General features: G+C 48.2%; 1 protein-coding gene across 1 annotated transcript in view; it reads right to left on the bottom strand.

The window, feature by feature from the left end:
• The window catches only part of LOC144686106 (uncharacterized), a 70278-nt gene that overhangs the window by 14820 nt on the left and 39769 nt on the right, over positions 1–15689 (bottom strand). Inside the window, exons 12-14 of the mRNA XM_078551253.1 lie at positions 15145–15483; positions 14797–15066; positions 7635–7742 (exon numbers count right to left, since the gene is read on the bottom strand). Of these exons, the coding sequence (XP_078407379.1) occupies positions 7635–7742; positions 14797–15066; positions 15145–15483 (717 nt within the window). The remainder of the gene's footprint in view (positions 1–7634; positions 7743–14796; positions 15067–15144; positions 15484–15689) is intronic.

Below are 15689 nucleotides of genomic sequence, written 5' to 3'. Positions count from 1 at the left end.
CGGATTGTCACAAAAACCCAACTAAGAAGGAATCTGCCATCTTTACTTGGTCTGCCTATGTAACTCTAGAACCCACAAACTTGATTGGCTCTTCACTGCCCTCTGCAGTGTTTTAACACACCACTTATTTGTATTGTGGGTAAGTAGGAATAAATGCCAGCGATGCCTATATCCTGAAATTATTATTTTTGAATATGATGCTATATAAATGCAAGCTCTCTCCTTCCTTTATTTCATATGAGATAAGTTGTCTTATCACCGTTCCCTAATTTTAGTAATTTATTTACATGGGCAGTAACAGATTGTTGCTACCACTGAGGAAATGGCCGGTGTACATATTTAGATTACTCATCTGTGGACATCAGCACAACTGAGGCAAATTGTGTCTGAACAGGTATGACCATGGATACATATCCAACAATCAGAGGCACGTCTCTCCCTGGGGAGGGCAAGAATTGGGAGTAAATCATTCTGGTAATATACCCCCAGCTTTCCTTTCACATGATCCAGCAATTATGGAGTTCTGGACTAATCAGAGAATCAATTTCTATTCATTAGTCTCCCACTGACCCAGACAGAAAGCAAAGAAAACCCCAGTGGATGAGAACTTTGGGAACAATAGGCCCAAGATAACCTTTCTTCCCAAGCATGTTACACTTATCATATGTCATGTCTCAAATTACCCTTACACTATATCCAAAAATTATATTTTCTGAAAAAAACCTACATAATTTGCATTTGAATGAATCAACACTGCATTTCCATCAGTAAGTCTCACTAGGGAGGATGATCCCCTAAGCAATGCACCCTCTTCTTTGAATGTAGTGACTCAAGCTGATTGGGGTTTCTGAGCTCAATCCTCTACTGAAAAAATGTGTTCTGTTGAAGGGTCATGAGGACTCGAAACGTCAACTCTTTTCTTCTCCGCCGATGCTGCCAGACCTGCTGAGTTTTTCCAGGTAATTCTGTTTTTGTATTGGATATACATCTGTTGGGGTAGGGGCTGGTTAGTTCAGTTGGCTAGATGGCTAGCATGTGTTTCAGAATAATGCCAACAACGTGGATTTGATTCCTGTTTTGGCAGAGGTAGACTAGCAACCTGTCTCCTCGCCCTGCCCCTGAGAGTGGAAGGCAATGGCAATACCACCACTGACAAAAACTAACAAGAAGAAATAGCTCAGGATAAAACATGAGCAGACAATGAGTCAAGGGCCTGCCTTCGGACAGAGCACACATGAATCAATGAATAAATACAATGGTGCAAAACTCGAGGACATAAGGAACATTATTCAAGTCGACAAGGTAAATTTCCCGGGTAAAATTCCTTACAGTCAAAAAATGAATGAAGTTTTGTGGAATATTATAATATACTGGCTTAGCCTTGTGCCCTTCAAATCATCTTCTCTTTTCATTCTCAGGATGCGAGCATCATAGGCAAGGCCAGCATTTATTGCTTAGCCCTAATTGCCCTTGAGATGGTGCTGGTGAGCCAGCTACAACTGAATGGCTTGCGATCGGATCCGCGGCGCCAGTTTACGCAAGCTCGCCAATTAAGGCCCACCGAGTGTGAATCACAGTTCCCGGGGACAGAGGGAGTGGGCGGGCGGCGGTGGGACTGCAATGACCCCCCAGGTCCAATGGCGACCCGGGGGCCTGTTTTAAAAAGTTGCTGCAACCTTTCAAAGGCTGTGAATCATGGCCAGTGGAAGGGCTCCCCAGAGCGCTGCTGGTGAGCAGGCCAGGCAGGGGAGTAGGGCAGGGGGGGGCACTGTGCCCCTCGTTTTTCCGATGATTGCCTTGCTGCCCTCCTCGAGGGGCTGGCAGCGCAGCGGGAGGACCTCATACCCCAGGACAGGAGGAGGAGGCCCCCCCCCCACATGACGAAACGTGCCTGGGTGGAGGTGGCGGAGGTGGTGAGCTCCCGCAACGCGGTGCGGCGCACCTGGATCCAGTGTCGCAAGCGCTTCAATGACCTGTTGTGCTCAGGAAGGATGAGTACCATGTTGGCATTGGTCACTTACCCCAGCAGATAGGCTTTCCCCCCTAGCGTAGCACCCCCCACCCCACAAGTCTGAGTGCAGTGACTGCATCGAATCATTGACGGCATGTGTCCTTCGCTGGGTGGGCCAGCAGATATTGCCCATGCCGAGGTCACCCTGAGAGGGTGGTGAAGAGATGGGTTCTGCATCTGCAGTTTGTGGTGCACTGAGACCCACATGACTGTTTTGGGGGCAACCTGGAGGAGCTGCACCTCGGCGCAGAGCTGGAACTCCAGGACATGCTAAAGTCAGGGTGATGACATACTGGGAGGGGAGCTTCAATATGGCATGGCACCGATCGATCTGCTGTCCTCTGCGCTCCACGTGCTTGCGTCTCCTTGCTATGGAAGGCTAGACCGTGTGGTGCCTGATATGATGTAGCCAGTATTTGGCCAAAGGGCTGGTAGTGGGTGGGGGGGTGGGGTGGGGGGGGGGCAGACATAGCATCTTTATGTGAGTGTTCGGCAGCAGCAGGGTGAGGAGACACTAGAGCCCTGCAATGTCCCACTCTGGTTGGGGTGGGCCGTCCACGAAGAGAGCCCAGGTACAATCTGCACTAATCAACGCACTTCCCTCCTTTTTAGGAGAAGAATGCACATAATGCCGCCGAGCGGGTGAGGAATGGCAGTGACCCGACACAGTTAGCGATTCTCAGCCGCTTCGAGCAGGAGGGCCTAGATCTGGAGAGGTGCCATGCAGCCTGGTCCACTGGTGTCGGTGAGGCTGGGGTGCCACGGGCAGGTATGTTTGCCCAGCAGTGAGGTCACTATTGTCCTCCCAGCAGCCATAGCAATGCTGAATGTTCAGTGATTGAAGTTTGCGACATGGCTTGCCCATTGCTTATGGAAGGATGAGCGCATAATGATCTGGGGGACAGGGATACACATTAACATTGTCTCCACGTTAACTGATCTAATGTCCTTGTTCTTCCTTTCAGCATTAGCGGAGCAGGACCGGGAGGAGGAGCAGCAGAGGCCCCCCTCTCACACCTGAGGGCCCTGAAGTCTCACCAGCGTCACACCATCTCTGCCAGATAGGCACCATCACAGATACTAGCACCTCGGCGGGAGTTACAACATCGGCTAGTGTCCCGGGGCACAGGGGTGAGGGCACTTCACAGTCGCTGGAGCTGCTGGCAGAGACAGAGAGTGCCCATGGCGCCATGGAGGACTGCAGGGGACCAGGCACTGCTCAGTTGGTGCCTGATGATGAGCCTCTGGAGTTGTCCGCAATGCAACAAGCGCAGGAAATATGACCGGGTGTGCGGGAGCATCTGGGAGTGATACATGAGGCTATGCTTGGCTTGCTGTCCATGGCAGAGGCGTCTACGCAGACTGTTGCCGAAATGATGAGCCACATGTCTGAGCACCGTGCGTCCTACATGGAGAGAGGGGTGAATTTCGTGGAGAGGTTCCTCCAGGAGACCCATCAGGGCTTCCTGGGGATGCGCTCGGACCAGCAAACCCTCACATCGGCATTGACCTCAGCTGGTCAGTGCCAGTGTGGGAGATGATGTGGGCACCAAATTTCCCAGCTCGGTGCCCATCCATCCACGGTGAGCAGGGAGGTCCAAAGCGACCTCACGTCAGCGCAGCAGCTGCCTGTCGTCTCTGCGGGCTCCTCTCAGGGCGCTCCGGATGAGGGCGGCAGCTCCTCCGCCCCCTCTGCCAGTGACCGTTACATCTGGTGAGGCTGCAACGACTGGGGAGATGCCAGCTGTGGAACTGGCAGCTCCCTCCCAGGCGGGGCCAGCACAGGCTCCACGGGCCAGAGGACAACCACCGAGGTCATCGAGGCCAACAGGACGGCAGAGTCAGCAGGCTGTCTCAGATTCCACTCCCAGTGATGGGGCAGCACCAAGACGTAGCACCTGGAAATGTAAACATAAGGCACCTTAGGTACACCACGGGTTTATCACTGGTGCTTTTGTGTTGGCCCGCAATGAGGTCCTTATGAGTTGGTGTCTTTTTAACATCTTTTTTATTTTGTTTCATTAAGTTTCTTTGGTTGCAATATTAAACTCAGACATGTCACCATGGCTGAGGGTGCCTCTTTTGTTCTGCAGGTGGATGGTTTCCAATAATGTCACATGTGCTTTGTGGGACATTCAGATTTATTAACAAGGACCTTAGTTAATGTTCCTAACCGGGCAGATTTTGCACCTAGGTCTCGAATATGGAGCCTACAGCCCAGGCTTGTCCTGGAGGTCCATATGTGGTGTGCCAACTGGATTAAAGCATCGCGGGTGGCGCTGCCTCCCTGGAATATACCCGGGTCAGTGTTCACCCTCTCAGCATTTCCCTGTGCATGCTTATCCTCGGAATCACTGCTGGACCCATCATGTGCATCCGCAGCCAATGCGTCGACATCTTCATCATCCACAACATCCCTTCTTTCCAGCGCAAGATTGTGGAGAGCGCAGCATGCAACCACTATCAGCGACACACGATCTGGGGGGTACTGGAGTGTGGCCCCTGAGCGGTCCAGGCATCAGAAGCGCATCTTGAGAAGACCGCTGGTTCCCTCCACCAAAGCCCTTGTGAAGCCGTGGCTCTTATTGTACCGCTGCTCAGCCTCTGATATTGGATGGCGGAGAGGCATCATGAGCCACCTTCTGAGGGGATAGCCCTTGTCACCCAGCAGCCATCCATCCAGCCGAGCCTGAGCACTGAAGAACCCCGGCACCTGGGAGTGTCTGAGGATGTAGGCGTCATGGGAGCTGCCTGGGTACCTTGCACAGACTTGTAGAATCAGCATCCTGTGGTCACACACTATCTGCACGTTCATGGAGTGGAAGCCCTTCCTGTTGACGAAGGCACAGGGCTCACCTGCTGGCGCCTTGATGGCCACATGTGTACAGTCTATTGTACCCTGGACATGGGGGAAGCCAGCAATGGCCGCGAAGCCTCTGGCTTGCTGTGCCTGACTTGCCTGGTCCCAATGGAAGTGGATGAAGGTCAATGCACGGCTGCACAGAGCATCTATAACCTGCTTGACACAAGTGTGGACAGCTGATTGGGAGACACCGCAAAGATCACCCACCGACTCCTGGAAGGAGCCAGAGGCATAGAAGTGGAGGGCAGCTGTGACCTTTAGAGCCACTGGCATAGGGTGTCCACCCACACAGTTGGCAGAGATCTCAGGCCCAATCATCTGACTGGTATAATTGACTGTCTCCCTTGAGAGACAGAGCCTCCTTCGGCACTTCACCTCAGACACATTGAGGTAGCTGCTTCGCCTCCTGCAGACCCTCGCAGCAGGATAGTGATGTCTTCTGCGGCCCCTTCCGCCTTGGACTTCCTGTTGGCCCTGCGCCCCTTGTGCCTGTGCCTGACCTCCCAAAAGTGGCTCCCCTGGAGGCTGAATGTGCACATCTGGCCCCATCCCGCTTCTAGCTCTCCCTTCCTCCTCAGAGGAGGTGCCTCCAGTGGAGAGTTCAGCTCCCATTCCCAGGCTAAGGGAGGGCTTGCTGAAACATGCAGGCCCAAAAAAGATTCCTCACTGCTGACCTGAAGGTTGTGAGTCCAAACAGCTGGGATGTGTTTTGAAGTATTGCAGATCACACAGGCAAGTATCAGTAACTTTGAAACATCGATATTTGACAGTGCACACTCGCGACCCCACTGAGCCTCCTTATCCCGCCCGGGGATGAGGTTTATACAAATGTGTCCGATCTGCCTGCCCGTTGCGCCCGTGCGCCGACCCGAAGATTGCATGAGCGCCGAAAAATTCTGGTCGATTGACGCCTCAAGGGCCTTAAGTGGCCCATTAATTAATGGCAGGCGTGCATCGGAGATCATTGCGCACCCGCCCAACGAAATATCACGTCGCGATGCTCACCTGACGTCACCGCACGTCATTTTACGCGCGAGCATGTGAAGCCTGCCCCTGCACGCCAATGGGAAAATTCTGCCTGTAGTTTCATCATCACTATTACTGAGACAGGCTTTCTGTTCCAGGTTCATTAAACAAGTGAATGCAAATTTCCCCAGATGCCATGGTGGGGTTTGAACTCCTGTCTCTCGATCTTTAATCCAGGCCTTTGGATTATTTGTCTAATAACATTATCTCTATGATACTATCCCACAATTTCCAAATACAACCATCTGCAAAAGGGTATGGAACGTAAAGATCATTCAACCCATTAAATCTGTTCCTCTTGTAGATGGCTCTATTATGAAACCTTACTTACTGAGTGCCCCAGATTATACTTTGCTTGTTAAAATGTAAATATTCTCATCCTTATTTTCAAATCCCTCCCTGGCCTCACTTGTCCTTCAGCAACACAACTCAACACACCTCCAATTCTGGCCTCTTGCACATCCTTGAATTTGACTGCTCCATCATTGACAACTGCCTAGACCTTATTCTCTAGAATCAACTCCACAAACCTTCTCACCTCACTCCCTCTTTCTCCTTCTTTTAAAAGCTCCTTAACACCTATCACTATGAGCAAGCTTTTGGTCACTTCTCTTAACATCTCCTTGGGCAGATTTAAAGGTGGGGACACTCGTTAAAAACCAGCACGTGACCTTCCTGCTGCCTACCCACCCGGCCTTGGCCTGTTTGAAACTCCATAGGGAGCACTGGAGGATTTGTTGGCCTGCCAGACCTTGGGCCTGTGGTCATTAAGTGTCCAACCAATGGCCACTTGAGGGCCTCAACCCACCCCCCGCCACTATTTTACCCACGGCAGGGTGAGGCCCATGCCAAACAGTAGCTCGGTGACTTTCGTTGCACAGGCTGGTGTCGGCAAGTGGGGAGCTCCTTTGCAGGTCCCCTGTGTCCATCGGAGACACGCCACTAATATCGCACTTCCCCCTTTACCCAACACTCCCCACCCTCCGGCCTTCTACCTCACCCCATTTGCTGAGGCCTGCCAGCCTGACCCACTGTGAAATCTCCTATCTCCTCCACTTTCTTTGGTGTTCGGCTCCAGCAATGATCTCCATTGGAATCTGCCTGTAGTCCCGGCAGTGGCCACCGCTCCCCACATCCCACCTCCCACCTCCCCCCCCCCCCCCACCCTGCCGGGCGCTGCTGGGAGCACAGAGCTATCCGATTGGCCAGCAGCTCTCTGAGGTGCGACTCCCTGTCTCTGAGGGACATGGACCCTGCCTCTGGCCTATTGGCTGTTAAATACCAGCGGAGCAGTCCTCCTTTCCGTGAACGGGGTCCCCACCGACCTTTTAGCAGGATGAGAGGGGTGGGGGTCCACGGCGCCCAGTAAAATCCAGCCCCTTACATGACACAGTGTCAAATTTTGTTTGTTTGCTGACACTCCTGCAAAGCACCTTGCAAGGATTTACATCAATAAAGGCGCTAGACGAATGCCAGCTGTTGCTGTTGATATGCATCTGTGCGCAGTTACACCCTCTAGTGTACAGCTCCTGTTATTCTACCAGCTCAGGAACTATTGTCTTTGTAGAATATTTGACACATAGAAAAACCTGTTTATCTAATCAGAATGGATACGTTCTTTCATTTTAAACAGGGATATAATAGTCAGTCCTAATTTTGGGAATCATGAGTTACATTCACATTTCCTTAAAAGTATGAAAGCTGAAATTGGTTGCAGCAATTTCCATATCTTACCTGGAAATTTGAACTTTCTTAGATACAGCACCACTGCCAGGATAATGATGAGGAGAAGAGCCAGACTCACAAAAATAACTACATTGGTATGTTTAAAAATGTAATCATCTGTCAGGAGAACAAGCACAGATTCACATTTAGTATATAGATTAACTTTTTTTTTAAAGCGATCTGCCTAAGGGCGGCCGTGTCACAGAATCACAGAATCACAGTGCAGAAGAGGCCCTTCGGCCCATCGAGTCTGCACCGAGTCCTCTGCTCATTTCTTTCAGTTAAAGAAACAATGGGATTCTGGGCTTTATCAACGTATAGGCAGAGAGTATAAAAGACCAGAAGCTAGGCTAAAATCATCTAAGTCACTGGTTGGGCCTCAGCTGGACTGTGACGTCCAGTTCTAGGCACCCCACTTTAAGAAGGATTAAAGGAATCTGGAGAGTGCACAGGAGGCTTGTCAGAATTATGCCAGGGAAGAGGGACTTTCATATGTGGAGAGACTAGAGAAACTAGGATTGCCCTCCCAGGGGCAGAGAAGGTTAAATGATTTGAGACAGTAATTAAGGAGAAGCTGTTTCCACTGGCCAGGGAACAGATATTTAAGATAATTGGCAAACAACCTAGACAAAAGATGAGAAGAATGTTTCTTAAACTGTAAGTTGTTACAATCTAGATGCATTGCCTGAAAGAGCAGTGAAAGCAGATTTGATAGTGACTTTCAAAAGCGAAATGGATAAATACTTGAAAAGTAGGGAGATGCAGGGCTGTGGGGAAAAAACAGGGAAGTGAGGCTAAGGATCATTCTCTGCCATTTCCACCAACTCCAGCATGATGCCACCAACAAACACATCTTCCCTTCACCCCCTCCCCCCCCCCCCCCCCCACCCCACCCACCCCGGCGGCATTCCGTAGGGATCATTCCCTCCATGACACCCTGGTCCACTCCTCCATCACCCCCTACTCCTCAACCCCCACCTATGGCACCTCCCCATGCATATGCAAAATATGCAACACCTGCCCTTTCACTTCCTCTCTCCTCACCGTCCAAGGGCCCAAACACTCCTTTCAAGTGAAGCAGCATTTCACCTGCATTTCCTCCAACTTCGTCTACTGCATTCGTTGCTCCCAATGCGGTCTCCTCTACATTGGAGAGACCAAACGCAAACTGGGCGATCGCTTTGCAGAACACCTTCGGTCTGTCCGCAAGAATGACCCAGACCTCCCTGTCGCTTGCCATTTTAACACTCCACCCTGCTCTCTTGCCCACATGTCTGTCGTTGGCTTGCTGCATTGTTTCAGTAAAGCTCAACGCAAACTAGAGGAACAGCACCTCATCTTCCGACTAGGCACTTTACAGCCTTCCGGACTGAATATTGAGTTCAACAACTTTAGATCTTGAACTCCCTCCTCCATCCCCACCCCCTTTCCGTTTCTTCCCCCTCCCTTTTGTTTTTTCCAATAATTTATATAGATTTTTATTTTCCCACTTATTTCCATTATTTTTAAATCTATACCTTTTATGCCCTTTTAGTCTTATTTCACCTCACCCCCACTAGAGCTATCTGTACCTTGCGTGTCCTGCTATCCATTCTTAATTAGCACATTCTTTTAGATAATATCACCACCTTCAACACCTCTTTGTTGTTTTGTCTGTGACATCTTTTGATTATCTGCTCCTATCACTGCTTGCGTGTCCCTACAACCACCCCCCCCCCCCACCCCCCCACCACTTCTCCGCCCACCCCTCCTTCTCTGCCGATGCTGCCAGACCTGCTGAGTTTTTCCAGGTATTTCTGTTTTTGTTTTGGATTTCCAGCATCCGCAGTTTTTTGCTTTTATACCCAAGTCTTTCTGCTCCTGCATCCCCTTCAAAATTCCACCCCTTATTTAATATTGTCTGTCCATGCTCTTCCTACCAAAATGTATCACCTCACACTTCTCCGCATTGAACTTCATCTGTCACCTATCTGCCCACTCCACCAACTTGTCTATGCCCTCTTGAAGTTCCACACTGTCCCCCTCGCAGTTCACAACACTCCTAAGCTTCGTATCATCCGCAAACTTTGAAATTGTCCCCTGCACACCAAGATCCAGATCGTTAATATATATCAGGAAAAGCAAGGGTCCCAATACCGACCCCTGGGGAACTCCACCACAAGTCTTCCTCCAGCCCGAAAAATATCCATTGACCATCACTCTCAACTTCCTATTTTTCAGCCAATATTGATCCTGTCCATTCAGGAACAATGGGAATGTTGTAGACCCTCATGACTCAATTGTAATTCTGGTATTTAAAGGGCCACTTGAATCATGCTAGTTGAAGGAGTTTGGAGTTGGGATGAAAAAAAGCAGGTTCCAGAATGGATCCCATACAGGCAAAGACTGAGCCTTTTTCAGTGACGGCTCTCTGGACATACTGCTGGGGCCTGTGAGGGTCAGAGAGACATACTGTTCCCAGCAGTAGGAGAAAGAAGAGAGCAGCTGCCAACACGATGATATGAATGGAAACATGGAGGAGATCAGCAACAGGGGTGTGGTGTCACGATGCTGGATTCAGCACAGAAATCAGTTTCATGATCAAAGCAGGTCAGGAAACGTGAGTACAGTGACATAATCACCTACATCCTGCTGTATGTTTAGTCCCACTACCTTATTTTGTCTTTTTCAAGCCTGGCATATCATTCCTCACATCCAATGTTGGTGCCCACATTCCTCTCTTTCCATACACTTCCTCAATATCCCAGCTGTCTATTGTGTTGGTTGCTTCTCTATTCTTCCCAACTCCAAATACCAAACTCCTTCAGCTTGCCTGTTTGGAGAGTCCCTTTGAACACTGGGCTTCAGATTGGGTCAAGCGAGATCCACGTCACACCCACTGCCACCAATTGGACAGGGAGCCCAGAATTAAAATGATAATGAGGTGGTCGAGTTAAAAAAAACACTGGCAGAATTTCACAGCTTCTCCATGCACTGTCGGACACCCACCACTCCCAATGCATTCTGTATTAAAGTGGGCCTGATATGTCACAATTCCCATCATAGCAACACTGGATAGAAGGCATTCAGACATGTTACACTGGGTAGGAGGGCATTTAAAACTAAAAAGACTCCTTACAGGAGCAGAAAGGACACCAAATGTTTTGTTTTCAAAAATTGACTCCATTTTAGCCTGCCTCAATTGCTTTGAGCTATATAGTTTGACTTTTGATATTTAACTGATTATATGTGAAAATCTATGATTGTACAGTGGAGCAGAATTTAATGATGGAAACGGGGGTCTCACCCGTTAGCTGGATAACCAACAGGAGCCCCCTGCCGTCCGATTTGGGGAAGGCCCACCAGAATTAAGTAGCCACCCGGCACTGAAAGCATCAGGCCTTCGCCGGGATTTAGGACGCCGGCGATGCCAACCCTGTCCTCCGAGGGCTGCTGGCCAATCAGAGGCCAGCAGGTCTTCACTGTCCATCAGCAACATCGGGAGTGCTGGCTGCTGCCGGGAATGCACCTACCAGAGACCTAAGATCGATGAAGGACCCAAGCCACAGGTGAGTGAGGCCAGGATGAAGAATAAGGGGAGGGGATCTTTGGCTAACCAGGAGGAAGAGGTTGGAAGAAAGGACAGGGATTGGCTCTCAGCACTACCACCCACTGTTGTAATATGGGTTCTTTAGATGTCTCAATGATGAAATCTTGAGACTTGCATGTTTAAATATGAACCCTTTATTGTTTACAGATCCCAGGTTACTGTAATGCATGGTATGCATCAGACACTGCGACACATCAGGGAGGGGAAGAGTTACCTGGATGCTGTGTTTTTGAAGACAGCCACACCCCTTAGATTAACTTCCTTAAATTCGGGCAGTGGTCAGGCACTGGAGGGTGTGACTATGAGTGAGGCAGGTAGAGAGATCCAGGAAGTAGCACTGCAGGAGCCTCAGCCCTTGCCCTTATCCAACAGGTTCGAGATTCTTGCTCCCTGTGTGGACGAGAGCGGGGACTGTAGGGAGGATGAGCAAACTGACCATAGAACCGTGGTACAGGGAGCCATTCAAGGGGGGGAGAAAAGAGAAATGTAGTTGTAATCGGGGATAGTATAGTTAAGGGAATAGATACTGTTCTCTGTAGCTAGGATCGAGAGTCCTACCTGGTGCCAGGGTTAAGGATATCTCATCTAGGCTGCAGAGGAACTTGGAGTGGGAGGGGAAAGATCCAGTTGTCATGGTCCACGTAGGTACCAACGATATAGGTAGAACAAGGAAAGAGGTTTTACTGAGGGAATACGAGCAGCTAGGGGCTAAATTAAAAAGCAGAACCAAAAAGGTAATAATTTCCAGATTACTACCTGAGCCAGTAGCTAATTGGCACAGGGTCAATAAGATTAAGGAGGTAAATGTGTGGCTCAGAGATTGGTGTGGGAGAAGTGGGTTTGAATTCATGGGACATAGACATCAGTGCTGGGGAAAGAGGGAGCTATTCCGTTCGGACGGACTCCACTTGAATCATGCTGGGACCAGTGTCCTGGAAAATCGCATAACTAGGGTTGTAGATAGGGCTTTAAACTAAATAGTTTGGGGGGGAGGGTTCAGTTGCATGGAAATATAAAAAAATCAAAGTTTAAAGAGAGGGTAAGAGTGCAGGTTAGTGACGAGGCTGATTGCTATCAAAAAGTGAAAGGAAGGGACAGAGTGCGTGAACTGCATATTGCACCAAAGAATCATATAAGAGTAGGGAAAATTGACAATAGGGCAAATTTAAAGGTTTTGTATCTGAATGCGCGTAGCATTCGGAATAAAACTAACACAAATGGAGATAAAGAGGTATGATTTGATGGCGATTACTGAGATGTGGTTGCAGGGAGAACAGGTTTGGGAGTTGAATATCCAAGGGTACTCAGTGTTTTGGAAGGATAGGCAGGAAGGAAAAGGAGGTGGTGTAGCTTTGTTAGTAAAGGAAGAGATCAGTGCTATAGTGAGGAATGATATAGGTACTGGAGAGCAAGATGTAGAGTCAGTCTGGGTAGAAATAAGAAATAGCAAGGGAAAGAAGTCCCTGGTGGGAGTAATCTATAGGTCCCCAAACAGTAGTTATGCAGTAGGGCATAGTATAAACCAGGAAATACTGGGATCAGGTAAGAAAGGCATGGCAATAATCATGGGTGATTTTAATATGCACATAGACTGGACTAATCAAATTGGCAAGGGTAGCCTCAAGGGAGAGTTCATAGAGTGTATTAGAGATTGTTTCTTGGAGCAATATGTTGTGGAACCAATCAGGGAGCAGGCTATTCTGGATTTGGTTTTGTGTATTGAGATGGGATTAATTAATGATCTGAAAATAAAGGATCCTCTAGGGAAGAGTGATCAAAGCATGCTAGAATTTCAAATTCAGTTTGAGAGCGAGAAACTTGAGTCCCACACTAGTGTTCTGGAGTTAAACAAAGGTAACTACAAAGGTATGTGCGCAGATTTGGCCCTAGTGCACTGGGCAGGAAGATTACAAGGTAGGACAGTTGATGAACACTGGAAGATATTTAAGGAGATATTCAATTCCTCCCAAGTAAAATATATTCCAAAGAGGAAGAAAGATGGTAAGAGGGGGAAAAAGCATCCATGGCTAAGCAAGGAAGTTAAAGATAACATAAAGGCAAAAACTAAGGCATACCAAACTGCAAAGGTCAATGGCAGGCTGGAAGATTGGGAAACTTTTAAAGATCAACAAAGGGTTACTAAAAAAATAATAAAAAGAGCAAAGGTAAATTATGAAAGAAAACTAGCGCAAAATGTAAAACTGATAGCAAAAGCTACATATATATAAAAGGAAAGAGAGTAGCTAAAGTGAGTTTAGAAGGATGAGAGGAGATCTATTTGAGGTATATAAGATGCTAAAGGGGATAGATAAAATAGACGTGGAGTGGATGTTTCTCCTTGTGGGGCAATCTAGAATGAGAGGCCATAGTTTTAGGCTAAGGGGTGGTAGATTTAAATCAGAGATAAGGAGGAATTACTTTTCTCAAAGGGTGGTGAATCTGTGGAATTTACTACCTCAGAGTGCAGTGGATGCCGGGACGCTGAATAAATTTAAGGAGGATATAGACAATTTTTAAATTAGTAACAGATTGAAAGGTTATGGGGAGAGGGCAGGAAATTGGAGTTGAGGCCGAAATGAGATCAGTCATGATCGTATTGAATGGCAGGGCAGGCTTGAGGGGTTGAATCGCCTACTCCTGATCCTAGTTCTTATGTTCTTATGTTCTTATTATGTTTCCTCTGGCTGGGGGTTCCAGAACAACGGGTCACAATCTCAGGATACGGGGTAGACCATTTAGGATTGAGATGAGGAGAAACTTCTTCACTCAGAAGGTGGTGAACCTGTGGAATTCTCAGAGGGTTGTGGAGGCCAAGTCACTGAATATAGTTAAGAAGAAAATAGTTAGATTTCTAAACTCTAAAGGCATCAAGGGGTATGGGGAGAGAGCAGAAGTACGGCGTTAAGATAGAGGATCAGCATGAGGCCGAATGACCTACACCTGCTTCTATTTTTCTATGTTTCTATGGTGCTGTTACATCCATGCAGGCTGCTTTCAGAGTGTTCTCTCTAGACTGTTCTCTCAGTCTATTACCATGTGACTCTATGCATCATACCGTGGGCGGTGTTATTCTCCAGTCCCACATTAACCCTTGCTCTGCTGAGCACCTTTACATTAGAATGGCATGCAGGCACATCATACAACACCACCCCAACCCCACCCCGTCCTGATTCCAGGCCTGTTGGTCAGGCATTGAGTGCCTTTGAATGAGGGACCACCCTCCCTGCTCCCGGGAAGCCCACAAGGTTTGCTTTTTGGACTCCCTGCCTAGTGACTCCCACCCGCTGCTGGTTGGGTGAGGTGCAGTGGTGAATGAAGTGGCGGGGTGAGATCCTTTAGTGGAGTCTTCCTGCCCCCATACCTAATCAGGCGGAGGTGAGAAGATAGTGGGGTTCCCATTCTTCACACCCCCACCCAATTAAATGCCCCTGCCACCTCCAAATTTGTCTCTCAGGAGGCATTAAATTCCACCCATGGAGTGCAATAGAATATGAAATGTAAGAGGTCACCATAATAGAAGAGCAGTGAGTGACAAGAACTTTCAATGGAGGTTATAGAAAGAGTAAAACCTGAGACACTTACCATTAACCTTCAGATAATATGGAATTAAAATCTTGGGAATGTTTTGATGAAACAAAACACATGTCCAGTTCCTTCTGTCTCGGTCGGCATTCTGAATAATCAGCTGTAACAAACCCTGTTCCTGTTTCTCTTCCTTCAATGTTTTCTCTACAACAGTTTTGCCATCACTATTGATCCAAACAAGTCTCATTGATTCAGTGACATCAGAGACAGAGCAGGTCAGGGTAACGGTGTCTCCCTCAGTCACTGCATCAGATGGTTCAGCTGTCACTGTGTAAACAAGAAAATCATTCAGATTTTAAACATTGGCTTGATCATTGAAAACAGCAGCAACGTTCTGTCTCCTACCTTTAACTGTGATTAGTTTAATGGTCACCGTTTTATATTTCCCCGAAATACATGTGTAAACTCCAGCATCATCAAACAGAATAGGGACAATCCTCACACTGAAATTCTTGCCGTTTAAATTTGTCTCTGTGAGGACCAGACGATTCCCAAAGTAGGTCCTGTTTACATCGATGGGCTGAGATTTGTAAGCAGAAGCTATTTCTTTCTCTTGATACTGAAAATAACGTGATGACCAGGTCCATTTAGTTTTAGTGGACTCAGAATGAGCTTCACAAATCAGGATGAGTTCACTGTGATCTGTGCTTGGCCGATAAAGTGTGTATTTCTTATTGTGTAAATCTGTAACAGAGAGACAGGAGGCAAGGTGTTGGATTTTTATAGCTGCTGAGATACGGATCTTCTGAATTTCCACAGGAACAAACATCACCCTCCTGGCGTAAGTCAGCTGGGAGTGCAACACTGGGACAGGGAAATTGGCCAGAAACTGGATACACTGGCTACTGACCCAGGCTGACTATTGTTTAAACACTGGGTTGTGGCACAAA

The sequence above is a fragment of the Cetorhinus maximus genome, chromosome 10 (genome assembly GCF_964194155.1).
Source record: "Cetorhinus maximus chromosome 10, sCetMax3.hap1.1, whole genome shotgun sequence".
Classification (NCBI taxonomy): Eukaryota; Metazoa; Chordata; class Chondrichthyes; order Lamniformes; family Cetorhinidae; genus Cetorhinus; species Cetorhinus maximus.
Note: the sequence above shows the minus strand (reverse complement) of the source record. Positions and strands in the feature narration are given on the sequence as shown.